The sequence below is a fragment of the Alosa sapidissima genome, chromosome 3, assembly GCF_018492685.1.
Source record: "Alosa sapidissima isolate fAloSap1 chromosome 3, fAloSap1.pri, whole genome shotgun sequence".
Taxonomy (NCBI): domain Eukaryota; kingdom Metazoa; phylum Chordata; class Actinopteri; order Clupeiformes; family Clupeidae; genus Alosa; species Alosa sapidissima.
The window spans coordinates 40,648,131-40,663,130 of NC_055959.1; the positions used below are offsets into that span (position 1 = coordinate 40,648,131).

Consider the following 15,000-nt stretch of genomic DNA (forward strand, 5'->3'; position numbering starts at 1 on the left):
GTGATCATCTAATCAGCATGTTAGGATCCTGTCATATCATTGCCCGGCAACGTTGCTCAAAAAGCATTAACGTTAGAAATACTAGCAGGATTAGCTATTACCCACGTGAAGCCAAATTCTAGATACATGCAAAAGTGTTGAGCTAGCACCAGCATTAATTCGCTTATTAGCTCGTGGCCTTGGCTTTATCGTTTATCCAGTGTTTGGGTAAGGAACAAACAGTTTATTTTATTTGAATACAATATTATTTGAATCCATATAAAGCACATGAGTGACTGAGATTCAGCACGAGTTGTCATTTAGCAAATGTAGAAGCTTGTTAGCTAGTTAGCATACTGTTTAGCAAAAAATAAAATATTAATATGATTACTAGCTTTTTAAAAAATGGTCAGAAATGTGGTTATTTGAGGTTGATAGACTTGTGACTGATGGATTAACTACCTGACTGTGGACATATTATTGTCAGATTGAATTGTTGGTGTGAAAGGAGGCTAGTGAGTGATAGCAGTGAACTTGATAATTTCGTGGGCACCGTGTTCTTATAACTAGAGATGCACCCCGGAATCCGACGGTTTTCACGTGATTGGCCATGGTAAACAGTGAGTGTGTAGGCGGCCTAAATGTATAGCACTCGAGATAAATGTTCATTCAGGAGTCAAACATCAAACAAAATCTCTCTTCCTGCTGCAGTTTTGCTACTTCAATTTCGTTCTTGTTGTGAAGCTACACTACCCTACTCTACTCCTCATAGCCTAATTACCGTGAACTGTCTAGGTGCGTCTGTTTGGCAGACATCAGTAACATTGATGAGCTCCGCGATTTTATTCAGTTCATAACTGTAAGCAAACAGTCTGTGTAGGCGGCCTAGTGTCTAGCACTCGCGATTCATTCATGAGCGGTAGTGACAGATATAGCTGCTAATATTGCTCCGTCATTATCGTAGATGCATGTGTATATCGAAATCCTCACAAATGTAAATTAGCATCTTATGATGGTAGGAATTTCTCACTTGATGAGAGCTACAGTGTGATTGAGAGAGTGAAAACAGAGCACATCAAAATTGCATTAGACAACACTGAACTGTCTAAATAATATGTGTTGTAAACATTATCTTTGGGTTGTTGTAGGAGATGGCAACTCTAAGGTCCCGGAGGAGAGTGGTAAAACCCATCAATGAGGCGAAGTATTTCTCGTCCTTGTCGAAAGATACAAAGGTGAGTAATACAGGCTTAAGATAAGATCTCATAGGAAATTCAGCATGCACAAAGAGACATACACATGATCTACATACACACACTTGCTTATTCTGGTAAAATCTTCAGGTTGTGTGAGTTCACGGCCAGATGGGCAGATCTTTATACACATTTACTATCCAGTAGCATTGCAAGACTAAACAATAGGACGCATTGACCATGTAAATCTAGTAGTAAAACAACAAGAACAATCTAATGGCCCAACTCGAGGGGCGGCAACAAGCATGCATTTAAAAACACTCAATGCACGCAATTGGATAACACTAGACCATGTTCACTCTGAATGATTTCGGGCTTCGACGCAATCGGATAACACTACGACCAATGTGTACTGTCCTCCAATGCTGCAGTGCTGTACATACACAAAATAAAAACGTGGCAATTTTCTAAGCGGATAAAAAGGATAACTATAATGTATGGCGGAATAACACTTGGGAGCACTTCGACGTCGGTGCAGTAATATCATCACTCCTGAAACATGATGGCACTATATACCTTCTGTTTGCTGCTAGGTATACGGTGCCTTCATGTTTCAGGAGTGATGACATTATTGCGCTGACCTTGAAGTGCTCCCAAGCTCAATTCCGAAATACATTGTAGTTATCCTTTTTATCTGCCTAGATAATCGCCAAGTTTTATTTTGTATAACCATACTTGGGTCGTGTAACTACCCACGTAACCTTATTTAAATAGGGAAAACGTGGAAGCACTTGGTCGCTTCTAACTTCACCCCTTTTGGGATCCTAATGAAACCATAGACTGTTCTGAGCTATGCTACATGCTAGCAAAATAACGCCGCGCACCAGAGCGATTGAGTGCATGCACAAAGACGAGATAGGTATGTATCAACTGGTTTAAGATAAGGGAAGAACATATTTCAGTATGGAAAAACGGTGGTGTGTTCCTTTAACAAACTTGTTTTATTTGTAAATGACAACTTTTTTTAATCCATGCACACAAGATTTCAACTGAAGCAGCTCCTCCAGTTCCTAATGCAGCAGGAACAGAGAGTGATGTCAACAACACTGAACAGGTAAGTTGAGACTGTATGACATTTCACAGCTGATTACATATTTAGGGAAGGTGTTGCTTAGTCAGAAACTGTTAAGACTGATTAATGGAGAAATTCTTCAGTTCAGAAAAATGTAGATACTATCTAAATAACACCTTCACCTGACTGCTACACACTGACTGCTATACCTGACTGCTTGACACTAACTGCTATACTGGACTGTTACACACACTGATGACTGTCAATATGTGTTGTACAGTATCTATACGTTGTCCACACAGCACCTACACCTTACTGTTACACACACTGTGGACTGTCAATGTGTGTTGTGAAGACAGCGTCTAGATACTTTACAACACACAGTGACAGTCATCAGTGTATGAAACAGTCAGGAGTAGGTTTTGTGAGCACAGCGTCTAGATACTTTACAACACACCTTGACAGTCATCAGTGTATGTAACAGTCAGGTGTTGGTGCTACATACCTGACTGCTACATTGCTACCCGACAGCTATATTATCCTCAAACACACGTATGCGTAGCTGTCGTGCCACAAACAGCGAGATATGGATGCTAGTTTAATTCGTCAAAAAGGATTTTTTTGCAGACACAACACTTTGCTTTACAGCTAGAGAGATTAAACTTGGCACTCTCCATGTAGGCCATGTGCAAAAGGTCTGACTTGAATTTCAGCCTCCTAGCTCGATGCTACCACCCACAACTCTACCTCTGAAGTGGGAGAGGTCAACTTTTTTGAAGTTTTTCCATTGTGTTTTTTTTTTGTGGGTGTCTCAGAGATCCCTCCTTTGGAACATTTCTCGGGGGCCTCAAGGCGGTGCCGTGCATCCTGTTTCTGTCCCTCTAGCATGCAGCATTATCGCACCAGAACGGGGAAACCCTGTACGTTTCAAACCATTTACCTCCTACTGGGAATAATCCACCGACTCCAAACTGAGCCCGGATTGTTTGTAATCTCGCGTTGTTCAACATAGTCTGATTTCATGCTGATCGGAACAACATAAGTGTGTTTTTTGGCTAAAAATTGAAAAATGGCTAAATGTTAATCCGTAGGTTTTGTGAGGACAGTGTCTAGATACTTTACAACACACATTGACAGTCATCAGTGTATGTAACAGTCAGGTGTAGGTTTTGTGAGGACAGCGTCTAGATACTTTACAACACACATTGACAGTCATCAGTGACTGTAACAGTCAGGTGTAGGTTTTGTGAGGACAGCGTCTAGATACTTTACAACACACCTTGACAGTCATCAGTGTATGTAACAGTCAGGTGTAGGTTTTGTGAGGACAGCGTTTAGATACTTAGCAACACACATTGACAGTCAGCAGTGAATGTAACAGTCAGGTGTAGGTTTTGTGAGGACAACGTCTAGATTAGGGCTGGGACAACGCGTCGACGTAATCGATTACTTCGACGCAAAAAATACGTAGACGCAAAATATGCGCGTCGATTTGTCAGATCCAAAACGCGTGCTGGCAAATATTTTGAATTTTACACCTTCAGTGTTTCCCATACGTTGACTAATCTGTGCTGGGGCGCCACAAACTCAAAAGCGGTAGTCACACATTGATGTTCTATGTTGTACTATTTAAATTAAAGATAAGATAAAATCCTTTCATTGAGCTGCACTTTTTACGCACGCAGCCTTTCCCTGCCCCGCCCGCTCTCTCTCGTAACGAGCCCGCTGCCCCTCCTCTGCATGTGCATTTAACACAAAATATTCACGATTGTTGAAGAATTGTTGTTGCCACATAGAAGCATTGCATAGAACATGGCTGGCTAAATTGCTATTAAATCCGCTTAGCATCATGACCATGCTGTGCAAATTTGTTCAAAACTGCTGCAGTCAAGTTAACTCTGCTAAGGTCTTATCACAACATAGTACATTGAGGAGACTAAACTTAGTTAAGTCAAAGGCTAGCCTAATGTTTATTTTGTGCTGGTACTTTGTTCAAGTGGCATTGATGAGTTAGTCACGGTATTATATGTAAACATTAGGCTAGCCTTTGAGTATTTTAATAGTCAGTTGCAAAAGAAATCTTCTTATTTTACCTTTTTGTAAATGGACTAAAGTTCGCTCTAAATATCAATTTTTAGCGATTATGCTAACCGTTAGCATCTCTATGGGATTTCTCATATACATTAGCCTTAAGCTAATGCATTAGTTTCTATTCTGAAAGGTCTGCTTAGTTTTACAGTGAAACCTAAGTAAAAGTTTGAAAGGAACTTCAGCTTCAGACTTTCTCTTGGGAAACGGTCAGGCCTATCTATCGTCTGTAATGTAGCTGGCTAGACCATGTCATTGCCACACACACAAGTGGGGGCAGAATTGGAAATGTGTCATAGAGTGACAATGCATTGGTTTGGTTAGAAAAGTCACAGGTTAGGTTATTGGTTATTATTGTAATGATGCTATTCATAAATAATGAGCTGTAAAGTAACTTGGACTTTTTTAAAAACAGTTTTTTAAAGGATATCGACTAATTATCGTTATCGTCAAAATCACCAAAATATCGAGATATTATTTTTTGTCCATATCGCCCACCCCTACTGATTACTGTGAATGTGTTTTGTAAAGTATCTACACACAGATACATCCATAGGCGTATGTACACACTAGATCCTATCAGACTTGTAGGTTGGATGTGAACTCAACATGGACATCATTGTCTTCTCTTCTCTTTCTTGTACTGCAGTACAGAACCCCTTTCACAAAGCTATGTTAATTCATACAGACATTATATTGTAACACACCCATCATTAAATGATTCCTCATAAAAATGCTTGCTTTATGTTTTACAGATGACTTCAGACACTGAGCAGCAACAAACTTCTTTGGCCAATCTTGCATTAGAGGATTCAACAGAGAAGGTAAATGTCTGTAGGGTGTGTCTCTAACCTGATGTAGTTACCACTGAATTTTAATGTTAAAGGCACACGCCACCGTTTTTCCATACTGATATGTTTTTCCCTGATCTTAAACCAGTTGATCCATACCTATTTCGTCTTTGTGCGTGCACTCAATCGCTCTGGTGCGCGGAGTTAGCTATGCTAGCATGTATCATGGCTCAGAACAGTCTATGGTTTCAAAAAAGGGGTGAAGTTAGAAGCGACCAAGCACTTCCACGTTTTCCTTATTTAAATACGGTTACGTGAGTAGTTACACGACCAAGTATGGTTACACAAAATAAAAACGTGGCAATTTTCTAAGCGGATAAAAAGTATAACTATAATGTATGGCGGAATAACACTTGGGAGCACTTTGACGTCGGCGCAGTAATATCATCACTCCTGAAACATGATGGCACTATATACCTTCTGTTTGCTGCTAGGTATACGGTGCCTTCATGTTTCAGGAGTGATGACATTATTGCGCTGACCTTGAAGTGCTCCCAAGCGCAATTCCGCCATACATTATAGTTATCCTTTTTATCTGCCTAGATAATCGCCAAGTTTTATTTTGTATAACCATACTTGGGTCGTGTAACTACCCACGTAACCTTATTTAAATAGGGAAAACGTGGAAGCACTTGGTCGCTTCTAACTTTACCCCTTTTGGGATCCTAATGAAACCATAGACTGTTCTGAGCTATGCTACATGCTAGCAAAATAACGCCGCGCACCAGAGCGATTGAGTGCATGCACAAAGACGAGATAGGTATGTATCAACTGGTTTAAGATAAGGGAAGAACATATTTCAGTATGGAAAAACGGTGGTGTGTTCCTTTAACAAACTTGTTTTATTTGTAAATGACAACTTTTTTTAATCCTTGCACACAAGATTTCAACTGAAGCAGCTCCTCCAGTTCCTAATGCAGCAGGAACAGAGAGTGATGTCAACAACACTGAACAGGTAAGTTGAGACTATATGACATTTCACAGCTGATTACATATTTAGGGAAGGTGTTGCTTAGTCAGAAACGGTTAAGACTGAATGATGGAGAAATTCTTCAGTTCAGAAGAATGTAGACACTATCTAAATAACACCTTCACCTGACTGCTACACACTGACTGCTATACCTGACTGCTTGACACTAACTGCTATACTGGACTGTTACACACACTGATGACTGTCAATATGTGTTGTACAGTATCTATACGTTGTCCACACAGCAGCTACATCTTACTGTTACACACACTGTGGACTGTCAATGTGTGTTGTGAAGACAGCGTCTAGATACTTTACAACACACAGTGACAGTCATCAGTGTATATAACAGTCAGGTGTAGGTTTTGTGAGGACGGCGTCTAGATACTTTACAACACACATTGACAGTCATCAGTGTATATAACAGTCAGGTGTAGGTTTTGTGAGGACGGCGTCTAGATACTTTACAAAACACATTGACAGTCATCAGTGTATGTAACAGTCAGGTGTTGGTTTTGTGAGGACGGCGTCTAGATACTTTACAACACACATTGACAGTCATCAGTGTATGTAACAGTCAGGTGTAGGTTTTGTGAGGACGGCGTCTAGATACTTTACAACACACATTGACAGTCATCAGTGTATGTAACAGTCAGGTGTTGGTGCTACATACCTGACTGCTACATTGCTACCCGACTACTATATTATCCTCAAACACACGTATGCGTAGCTGTCGTGCCACAAACAGCAAGATATGGATGCTAGTTTAATTCGTCAAAAAGGAATTTTTTGCAGACACAACACTTTGCTTTACAGCTAGAGAGATTAAACTTGGCACTCTCCGTGTAGGCCATGTGCAAAAGGTCTGACTTGAATTTCAGCCTCCTAGCTCGATGCTACCACCCACAACTCTACCTCTGAAGTGGGAGAGGTCAACTTTTTTGAAGTTTTTCCATTGTGTTTTTTTTTTTGTGGGTGTCTCAGAGATCCCTCCTTTGGAACATTTTTCGGGGGCCTCAAGGCGGTGCCGTGCATCTTGTTCCTGTCCCTCTAGCATGCAGCATTATCGCACCAGAACGGGGAAACCCTGTACGTTTCAAACCATTTACCTCCTACTGGGAATAATCCACCGACTCCAAACTGAGCCCGGATTGTTTGTAATCTCGCGTTGTTCAACATAGTCTGATTTCATGCTGATCGGAACAACATTAGTGTGTTTTTTGGCTAAAAATTGAAAAATGGCTAAATGTTAATTTGTAGGTTTTGTGAGGACAGCGTCTAGATACTAGCCTTCCTAGCCAATTAAAATCGAGGAAGATGCAGGACATGCATTGTCAACACTGTCTGGTGAGTTGCAGGGGAAAACTTCCTTCAGCCCAGTCAAATATAAAAATAAATATAAAAAGTCCACATTAAACAAAGTGTAAACAGTAATTTCCTAGAGGGATGGACTTCACTGAAATCCCACGTGAACTCGTTTTGTCTGTCGAGGTAATTTGATCAGCTGAGTCCTGAATGATTGCTGCCTTTTCCGTTAGCTAGGTGACTAGTTAGTTCGCATTACGCAACATTCTAGAAATGACGTGCTGACAGACAGTTTTGGCAACCTAGCAACAGTAAAGACTAGAACGAAGTGCTCAGAAAATGAGTTTTTGAGCGCTCTCTGTATAAATAGCTTCTTTGGTGGACACGGACCCTAAAGTATCTACACGCTGTCTTCCTAACAACTTCATCTGACTGCTACACACTGACGACTGTCAATATGTGTTGTACAGTATCTATACGTTGTCCACACAGCACCTACATCTTACTGTTACACACACTGTGGACTGTCAATGTGTGTTGTGAAGACAGCGTCTAGATACTTTACAACACACAGTGACAGTCATCAGTGTATATAACAGTCAGGTGTAGGTTTTGTGAGGACGGCGTCTAGATACTTTACAACACACATTGACAGTCATCAGTGTATATAACAGTCAGGTGTAGGTTTTGTGAGGACGGCGTCTAGATACTTTACAAAACACATTGACAGTCATCAGTGTATGTAACAGTCAGGTGTTGGTTTTGTGAGGACGGCGTCTAGATACTTTACAACACACATTGACAGTCATCAGTGTATGTAACAGTCAGGTGTAGGTTTTGTGAGGACGGCGTCTAGATACTTTACAACACACATTGACAGTCATCAGTGTATGTAACAGTCAGGTGTTGGTGCTACATACCTGACTGCTACATTGCTACCCGACTACTATATTATCCTCAAACACACGTATGCGTAGCTGTCGTGCCACAAACAGCGAGATATGGATGCTAGTTTAATTCGTCAAAAAGGAATTTTTTGCAGACACAACACTTTGCTTTACAGCTAGAGAGATTAAACTTGGCACTCTCCATGTAGGCCATGTGCAAAAGGTCTGACTTGAATTTCAGCCTCCTAGCTCGATGCTACCACCCACAACTCTACCTCTGAAGTGGGAGAGGTCAAATTTTTTGAAGTTTTTCCATTGTGTTTTTTTTTTGTGGGTGTCTCAGAGATCCCTCCTTTGGAACATTTTTCGGGGGCCTCAAGGCGGTGCCGTGCATCTTGTTCCTGTCCCTCTAGCATGCAGCATTATCGCACCAGAACGGGGAAACCCTGTACGTTTCAAACCATTTACCTCCTACTGGGAATAATCCACCGACTCCAAACTGAGCCCGGATTGTTTGTAATCTCGCGTTGTTCAACATAGTCTGATTTCATGCTGATCGGAACAACATAAGTGTGTTTTTTGGCTAAAAATTTAAAAATGGCTAAATGTTAATTTGTAGGTTTTGTGAGGACCGCGTCTAGATACTAGCCTTCCTAGCCAATTAAAATCGAGGAAGATGCAGGACATGCATAGTCAACACTGTCTGGTGAGTTGCAGGGGAAAACTTCCTTCAGCCCAGTCAAATATAAAAATAAATATAACAAGTCCACATTAAACAAAGTGTAAACAGTAATTTCCTAGAGGGATGGACTTCACTGAAATCCCACGTGAACTCGTTTTGTCTGTCGAGGTCATTTGATCAGCTGAGTCCTGAATGATTGCTGCCTTTTCCGTTAGCTAGGTGACTAGTTAGTTCGCATTACGCAACATTCTAGAAATGACGTGCTGACAGACAGTTTTGGCAACCTAGCAACAGTAAAGACTAGAACGAAGTGCTCAGAAAATGAGTTTTTGAGCGCTCTCTGTATAAATAGCTTCTTTGGTGGACACGGACCCTAAAGTATCTACACGCTGTCTTCCTAACAACTTCATCTGACTGCTACACACTGACGACTGTCAATATGTGTTGTACAGTATCTATACGTTGTCCACACAGCACCTACATCTTACTGTTACACACACTGTGGACTGTCAATGTGTGTTGTGAAGACAGCGTCTAGATACTTTACAACACACAGTGACAGTCATCAGTGTATATAACAGTCAGGTGTAGGTTTTGTGAGGACGGCGTCTAGATACTTTACAAACACATTGACAGTCATCAGTGTATGTAACAGTCAGGTGTTGGTTTTGTGAGGACGGCGTCTAGATACTTTACAACACACATTGACAGTCATCAGTGTATGTAACAGTCAGGTGTAGGTTTTGTGAGGACGGCGTCTAGATACTTTACAACACACATTGACAGTCATCAGTGTATGTAACAGTCAGGTGTTGGTGCTACATACCTGACTGCTACATTGCTACCCGACTACTATATTATCCTCAAACACACGTATGCGTAGCTGTCGTGCCACAAACAGCGAGATATGGATGCTAGTTTAATTCGTCAAAAAGGAATTTTTTGCAGACACAACACTTTGCTTTACAGCTAGAGAGATTAAACTTGGCACTCTCCATGTAGGCCATGTGCAAAAGGTCTGACTTGAATTTCAGCCTCCTAGCTCGATGCTACCACCCACAACTCTACCTCTGAAGTGGGAGAGGTCAACTTTTTTGAAGTTTTTCCATTGTGTTTTTTTTTTGTGGGTGTCTCAGAGATCCCTCCTTTGGAACATTTTTCGGGGGCCTCAAGGCGGTGCCGTGCATCTTGTTCCTGTCCCTCTAGCATGCAGCATTATCGCACCAGAACGGGGAAACCCTGTACGTTTCAAACCATTTACCTCCTACTGGGAATAATCCACCGACTCCAAACTGAGCCCGGATTGTTTGTAATCTCTCGTTGTTCAACATAGTCTGATTTCATGCTGATCGGAACAACATAAGTGTGTTTTTTGGCTAAAAATTTAAAAATGGCTAAATGTTAATTTGTAGGTTTTGTGAGGACCGCGTCTAGATACTAGCCTTCCTAGCCAATTAAAATCGAGGAAGATGCAGGACATGCATAGTCAACACTGTCTGGTGAGTTGCAGGGGAAAACTTCCTTCAGCCCAGTCAAATATAAAAATAAATATAAAAAGTCCACATTAAACAAAGTGTAAACAGTAATTTCCTAGAGGGATGGACTTCACTGAAATCCCACGTGAACTCGTTTTGTCTGTCGAGGTCATTTGATCAGCTGAGTCCTGAATGATTGCTGCCTTTTCCGTTAGCTAGGTGACTAGTTAGTTCGCATTACGCAACATTCTAGAAATGACGTGCTGACAGACAGTTTTGGCAACCTAGCAACAGTAAAGACTAGAACGAAGTGCTCAGAAAATGAGTTTTTGAGCGCTCTCTGTATAAATAGCTTCTTTGGTGGACACGGACCCTAAAGTATCTACACGCTGTCTTCCTAACAACTTCATCTGACTGCTACACACTGACGACTGTCAATATGTGTTGTACAGTATCTATACGTTGTCCACACAGCACCTACATCTTACTGTTACACACACTGTGGACTGTCAATGTGTGTTGTGAAGACAGCGTCTAGATACTTTACAACACACAGTGACAGTCATCAGTGTATATAACAGTCAGGTGTAGGTTTTGTGAGGACGGCGTCTAGATACTTTACAACACACATTGACAGTCATCAGTGTATATAACAGTCAGGTGTAGGTTTTGTGAGGACGGCGTCTAGGTACTTTACAAACACATTGACAGTCATCAGTGTATGTAACAGTCAGGTGTTGGTTTTGTGAGGACGGCGTCTAGATACTTTACAACACACATTGACAGTCATCAGTGTATGTAACAGTCAGGTGTAGGTTTTGTGAGGACGGCGTCTAGATACTTTACAACACACATTGACAGTCATCAGTGTATGTAACAGTCAGGTGTTGGTGCTACATACCTGACTGCTACATTGCTACCCGACTACTATATTATCCTCAAACACACGTATGCGTAGCTGTCGTGCCACAAACAGCGAGATATGGATGCTAGTTTAATTCGTCAAAAAGGAATTTTTTGCAGACACAACACTTTGCTTTACAGCTAGAGAGATTAAACTTGGCACTCTCCATGTAGGCCATGTGCAAAAGGTCTGACTTGAATTTCAGCCTCCTAGCTCGATGCTACCACCCACAACTCTTCCTCTGAAGTGGGAGAGGTCAACTTTTTTGAAGTTTTTCCATTGTGTTTTTTTTTTTGTGGGTGTCTCAGAGATCCCTCCTTTGGAACATTTTTCGGGGGCCTCAAGGCGGTGCCGTGCATCTTGTTCCTGTCCCTCTAGCATGCAGCATTATCGCACCAGAACGGGGAAACCCTGTACGTTTCAAACCATTTACCTCCTACTGGGAATAATCCACCGACTCCAAACTGAGCCCGGATTGTTTGTAATCTCTCGTTGTTCAACATAGTCTGATTTCATGCTGATCGGAACAACATAAGTGTGTTTTTTGGCTAAAAATTGAAAAATGGCTAAATGTTAATTTGTAGGTTTTGTGAGGACTGCGTCTAGATACTTTACAACACACATTGACAGTCATCAGTGTATAAAAACAGTCAGGTGTAGGTTTTGTGAGGACGGTGTCTAGATACTTTACAACACACATTGACAGTCATCAGTGTATGTAACAGTCAGGTGTAGGTTTTGTGAGGACGGCGTCTAGATACTTTACAACACACATTGACAGTCATCAGTGTATAAAAACAGTCAGGTGTAGGTTTTGTGAGGACGGTGTCTAGATACTTTACAACACACATTGACAGTCATCAGTGTATGTAACAGTCAGGTGTAGGTTTTGTGAGGACGGCGTCTAGATACTTTACAACACACATTGACAGTCATCAGTGTATGTAACAGTCAGGTGTTGGTGCTACATACCTGACTGCTACACCTGACTGCTACACACACTGATTACTAGGGGTGGGCGATATATCGTCTGCGATAATATCGTGATTGCTGTTTTAACAATGTGCAAATTGACATTATCGAGTATTTAAATTACTTTAAATCACGCATTGAACCCCCATACATTCACTAAGCCAGGAGGTGTATGCGAGAGAAGCCCTTGGCTGCAGCAGAGCAAGTCACGTGATTGCTAGTGGTCCACGTTGTCATACGCAGGCCTAATGTTTATTTTGTGCTGCTACTTTGTTCAAGTGGCATTGATGAGTTAGTCACGGTATTATATGTAAACATTAGGCTAGCCTTTGAGTATTTTAATAGTCAGTTGCAAAAGATATCTTCTTATGTTACCTTTTTGTAAATGGACTAAAGTTCGCTCTAAATATCAACTTTTAGCGATTATGCTAACGTTAGCATCTCTATGGGATTTCTCATATACATTAGCCTTAAGCTAATGCATTAGTTTCTATTCTGAAAGGTCTGCTTAGTTTTACAGTGAAACCTAAGTAAAAGTTTGAAAGGAACTTCAGCTTCAGACTTTCTCTTGGGAAACGGTCAGGCCTATCTATCCTCTGTAATGTAGCTGGCTAGACCATGTCATTGCCACACACACAAGTGGGGGCAGAATTGGAAATGTGTCATAGAGTGACAATGCATTGGTTTGGTTAGAAAAGTCACAGGTTAGATTATTGGTTATTATTGTAATGATGCTATTCATAAATAATGAGCTGTAAAGTAACTTGGACTTTTAAAAACAGTTTTTTAAAGGGTATCGACTAATTATCGTTATCGTCAAAATCACCAAAATATCGAGATATTATTATTTGTCCATATCGCCCACCCCTACTGATTACTGTGAATGTGTTTTGTAAAGTATCTACACACAGATACATCCGTAGGCGTATGTACACACTAGATCCTATCAGACTTGTAGGTTGGATGTGAACTCAACATAATTGAACTTAGGCCTTTGTCACAACAATCATTCAACTTCATCCTCTAATCATGTAACAGCCATTTATCTTTACTTCTATCTATCCACCTATGCATGCATCCATCCATCCATCTACAGTATCTCACAAAAGTGAATAACTTTCACAAAATAACTCTGCATATAGCCATTCATGTCTAAACAGCTGGCAACAAAAGTGAGCACACCTCACAGCGAACATGTCCTAATTGTGCCCAAACTGTCAATATTTTGTGTGAGCACTATTATGATGTACTGCCTTAACCCCTATGGGCTTGAAATCACCAGAGCTGCACAGGTTTCTACTGGAATCCTATCCCACTCCTCCATGATGACATCACAGAGCTGGTGGATGTTAGACACCTTGCTCTCCTCCACCTTCGACTTGAGGATGAGCCACAGGCGCTCAAATGGGTGTAGGTATTAGGCCAGTCCATCACCTTTATCTTCAGCTTCCTCAGCAAGACAGTTGTCATCTTGGAGGTGTGTTTAGGGTCATCATCATGTGTAAAACGGCCATGCCATGCATGCGGCCCAGTTTCCGAGGAGAGGTGGTCATGCTCTGCTTGGAACTCATGTTTCCCTCTATGAACCACAACTCCCCAGTGCCAGCAGCACTCATGCAGCCCTAGATATGATGCCACCACCACCATGCTTGACTTTAGGCAAGAGACCGTTGTCTTGGTGTTCCTCACCAAGGTGCTGCCACACACACTAGACATCATCTGAGCAAGTTTATCTTGGTCTCATCAGACCACAGGACATGGTTCCAGTAATCCGCTTGTCTTCTGCACACAAGACCAAGATCAACTTGTTTGGCTCAGATGATGTCAAGTGTGTGTGGCAGCACCCTGGTGAGGAACACCAAGACAACGGTCTCTTGTCTAAAGTCAAGCATGGTGGTGGTGGCATCTAGGGCTGCATGAGTGCTGCTGGCACTGGGGAGTTGTGGTTCATAGAGGGAAACATGAGTTCCAAGCAGAGCATGACCACCTCTCCTCGGAAACTGGGCCGCATGCATGGCATGGCAGTTTTACAGCATGATGATGACCCTAAACACACCTCCAAGATGACAACTGCCTTGTTGAGGAAGCTGAAGATAAAGGTGATGGACTGGCTTAGTACCACACCCATTTGAGCGCCTGTGGCTCATTCTCATGCGGAAGGTGGAGTAGAGCAAGGTGTCTAACATCCACCAGCTCTATGATGTCATCATGGAGGAGTGGGATAGGATTCCAGTTGAAACCTGTGCAGCTCTGGTGATTTCAAGCCCATAAGGATTAAGGCAGTACATCATAATGCTGCTCACACAAAATATTGACAGTTTGGGCACAATTAGGACATGTTCACTGTGAGGTGTACTCACTTTTGTTGCCAGCTGTTTAGACATGAATGGCTATATGCAGAGTTATTTTGTGAAAGTTATTCACTTTTGTGAGATACTGTAGATGGATGGATGGATGCATAGGTGGATAGATAGAAGTAAAGATAAATGGCTGTTACATGATTAGAGGATGAAGTTGAATGATTGTTGTGACAAAGGCCTAAGTTGAATTACAATGTAAAGATTTTTATTGAGCTGTCCTCTTTATTGCAGAAGAGAGCAAGGCGACCTGTTGAGACCACTC

The 15,000-nt window shown here is 41.6% G+C and overlaps 1 protein-coding gene across 3 annotated transcripts in view; it reads left to right on the forward strand.

Annotated features, from left to right (window-relative positions):
• The window catches only part of LOC121706062, a 17,497-nt gene that overhangs the window by 737 nt on the left and 1,760 nt on the right, over positions 1-15,000 (forward strand). Inside the window, exons 1-6 of one of the 3 annotated variants that reach the window (XM_042087506.1) lie at positions 1-207; positions 1,128-1,214; positions 2,215-2,286; positions 5,088-5,156; positions 6,067-6,138; positions 14,970-15,000. The exon at positions 1-207 is cut by the window's left edge and continues 22 nt beyond it; the exon at positions 14,970-15,000 is cut by the window's right edge and continues 15 nt beyond it. In XM_042087506.1, coding sequence (XP_041943440.1) covers positions 1,131-1,214; positions 2,215-2,286; positions 5,088-5,156; positions 6,067-6,138; positions 14,970-15,000 — 328 coding nt within the window. In that variant the 5' untranslated portion in view covers positions 1-207; positions 1,128-1,130. The remainder of the gene's footprint in view (positions 208-1,127; positions 1,215-2,214; positions 2,287-5,087; positions 5,157-6,066; positions 6,139-14,969) is intronic. The other 2 variants (XM_042087505.1, XM_042087507.1) reach the window with 2 other exon arrangements.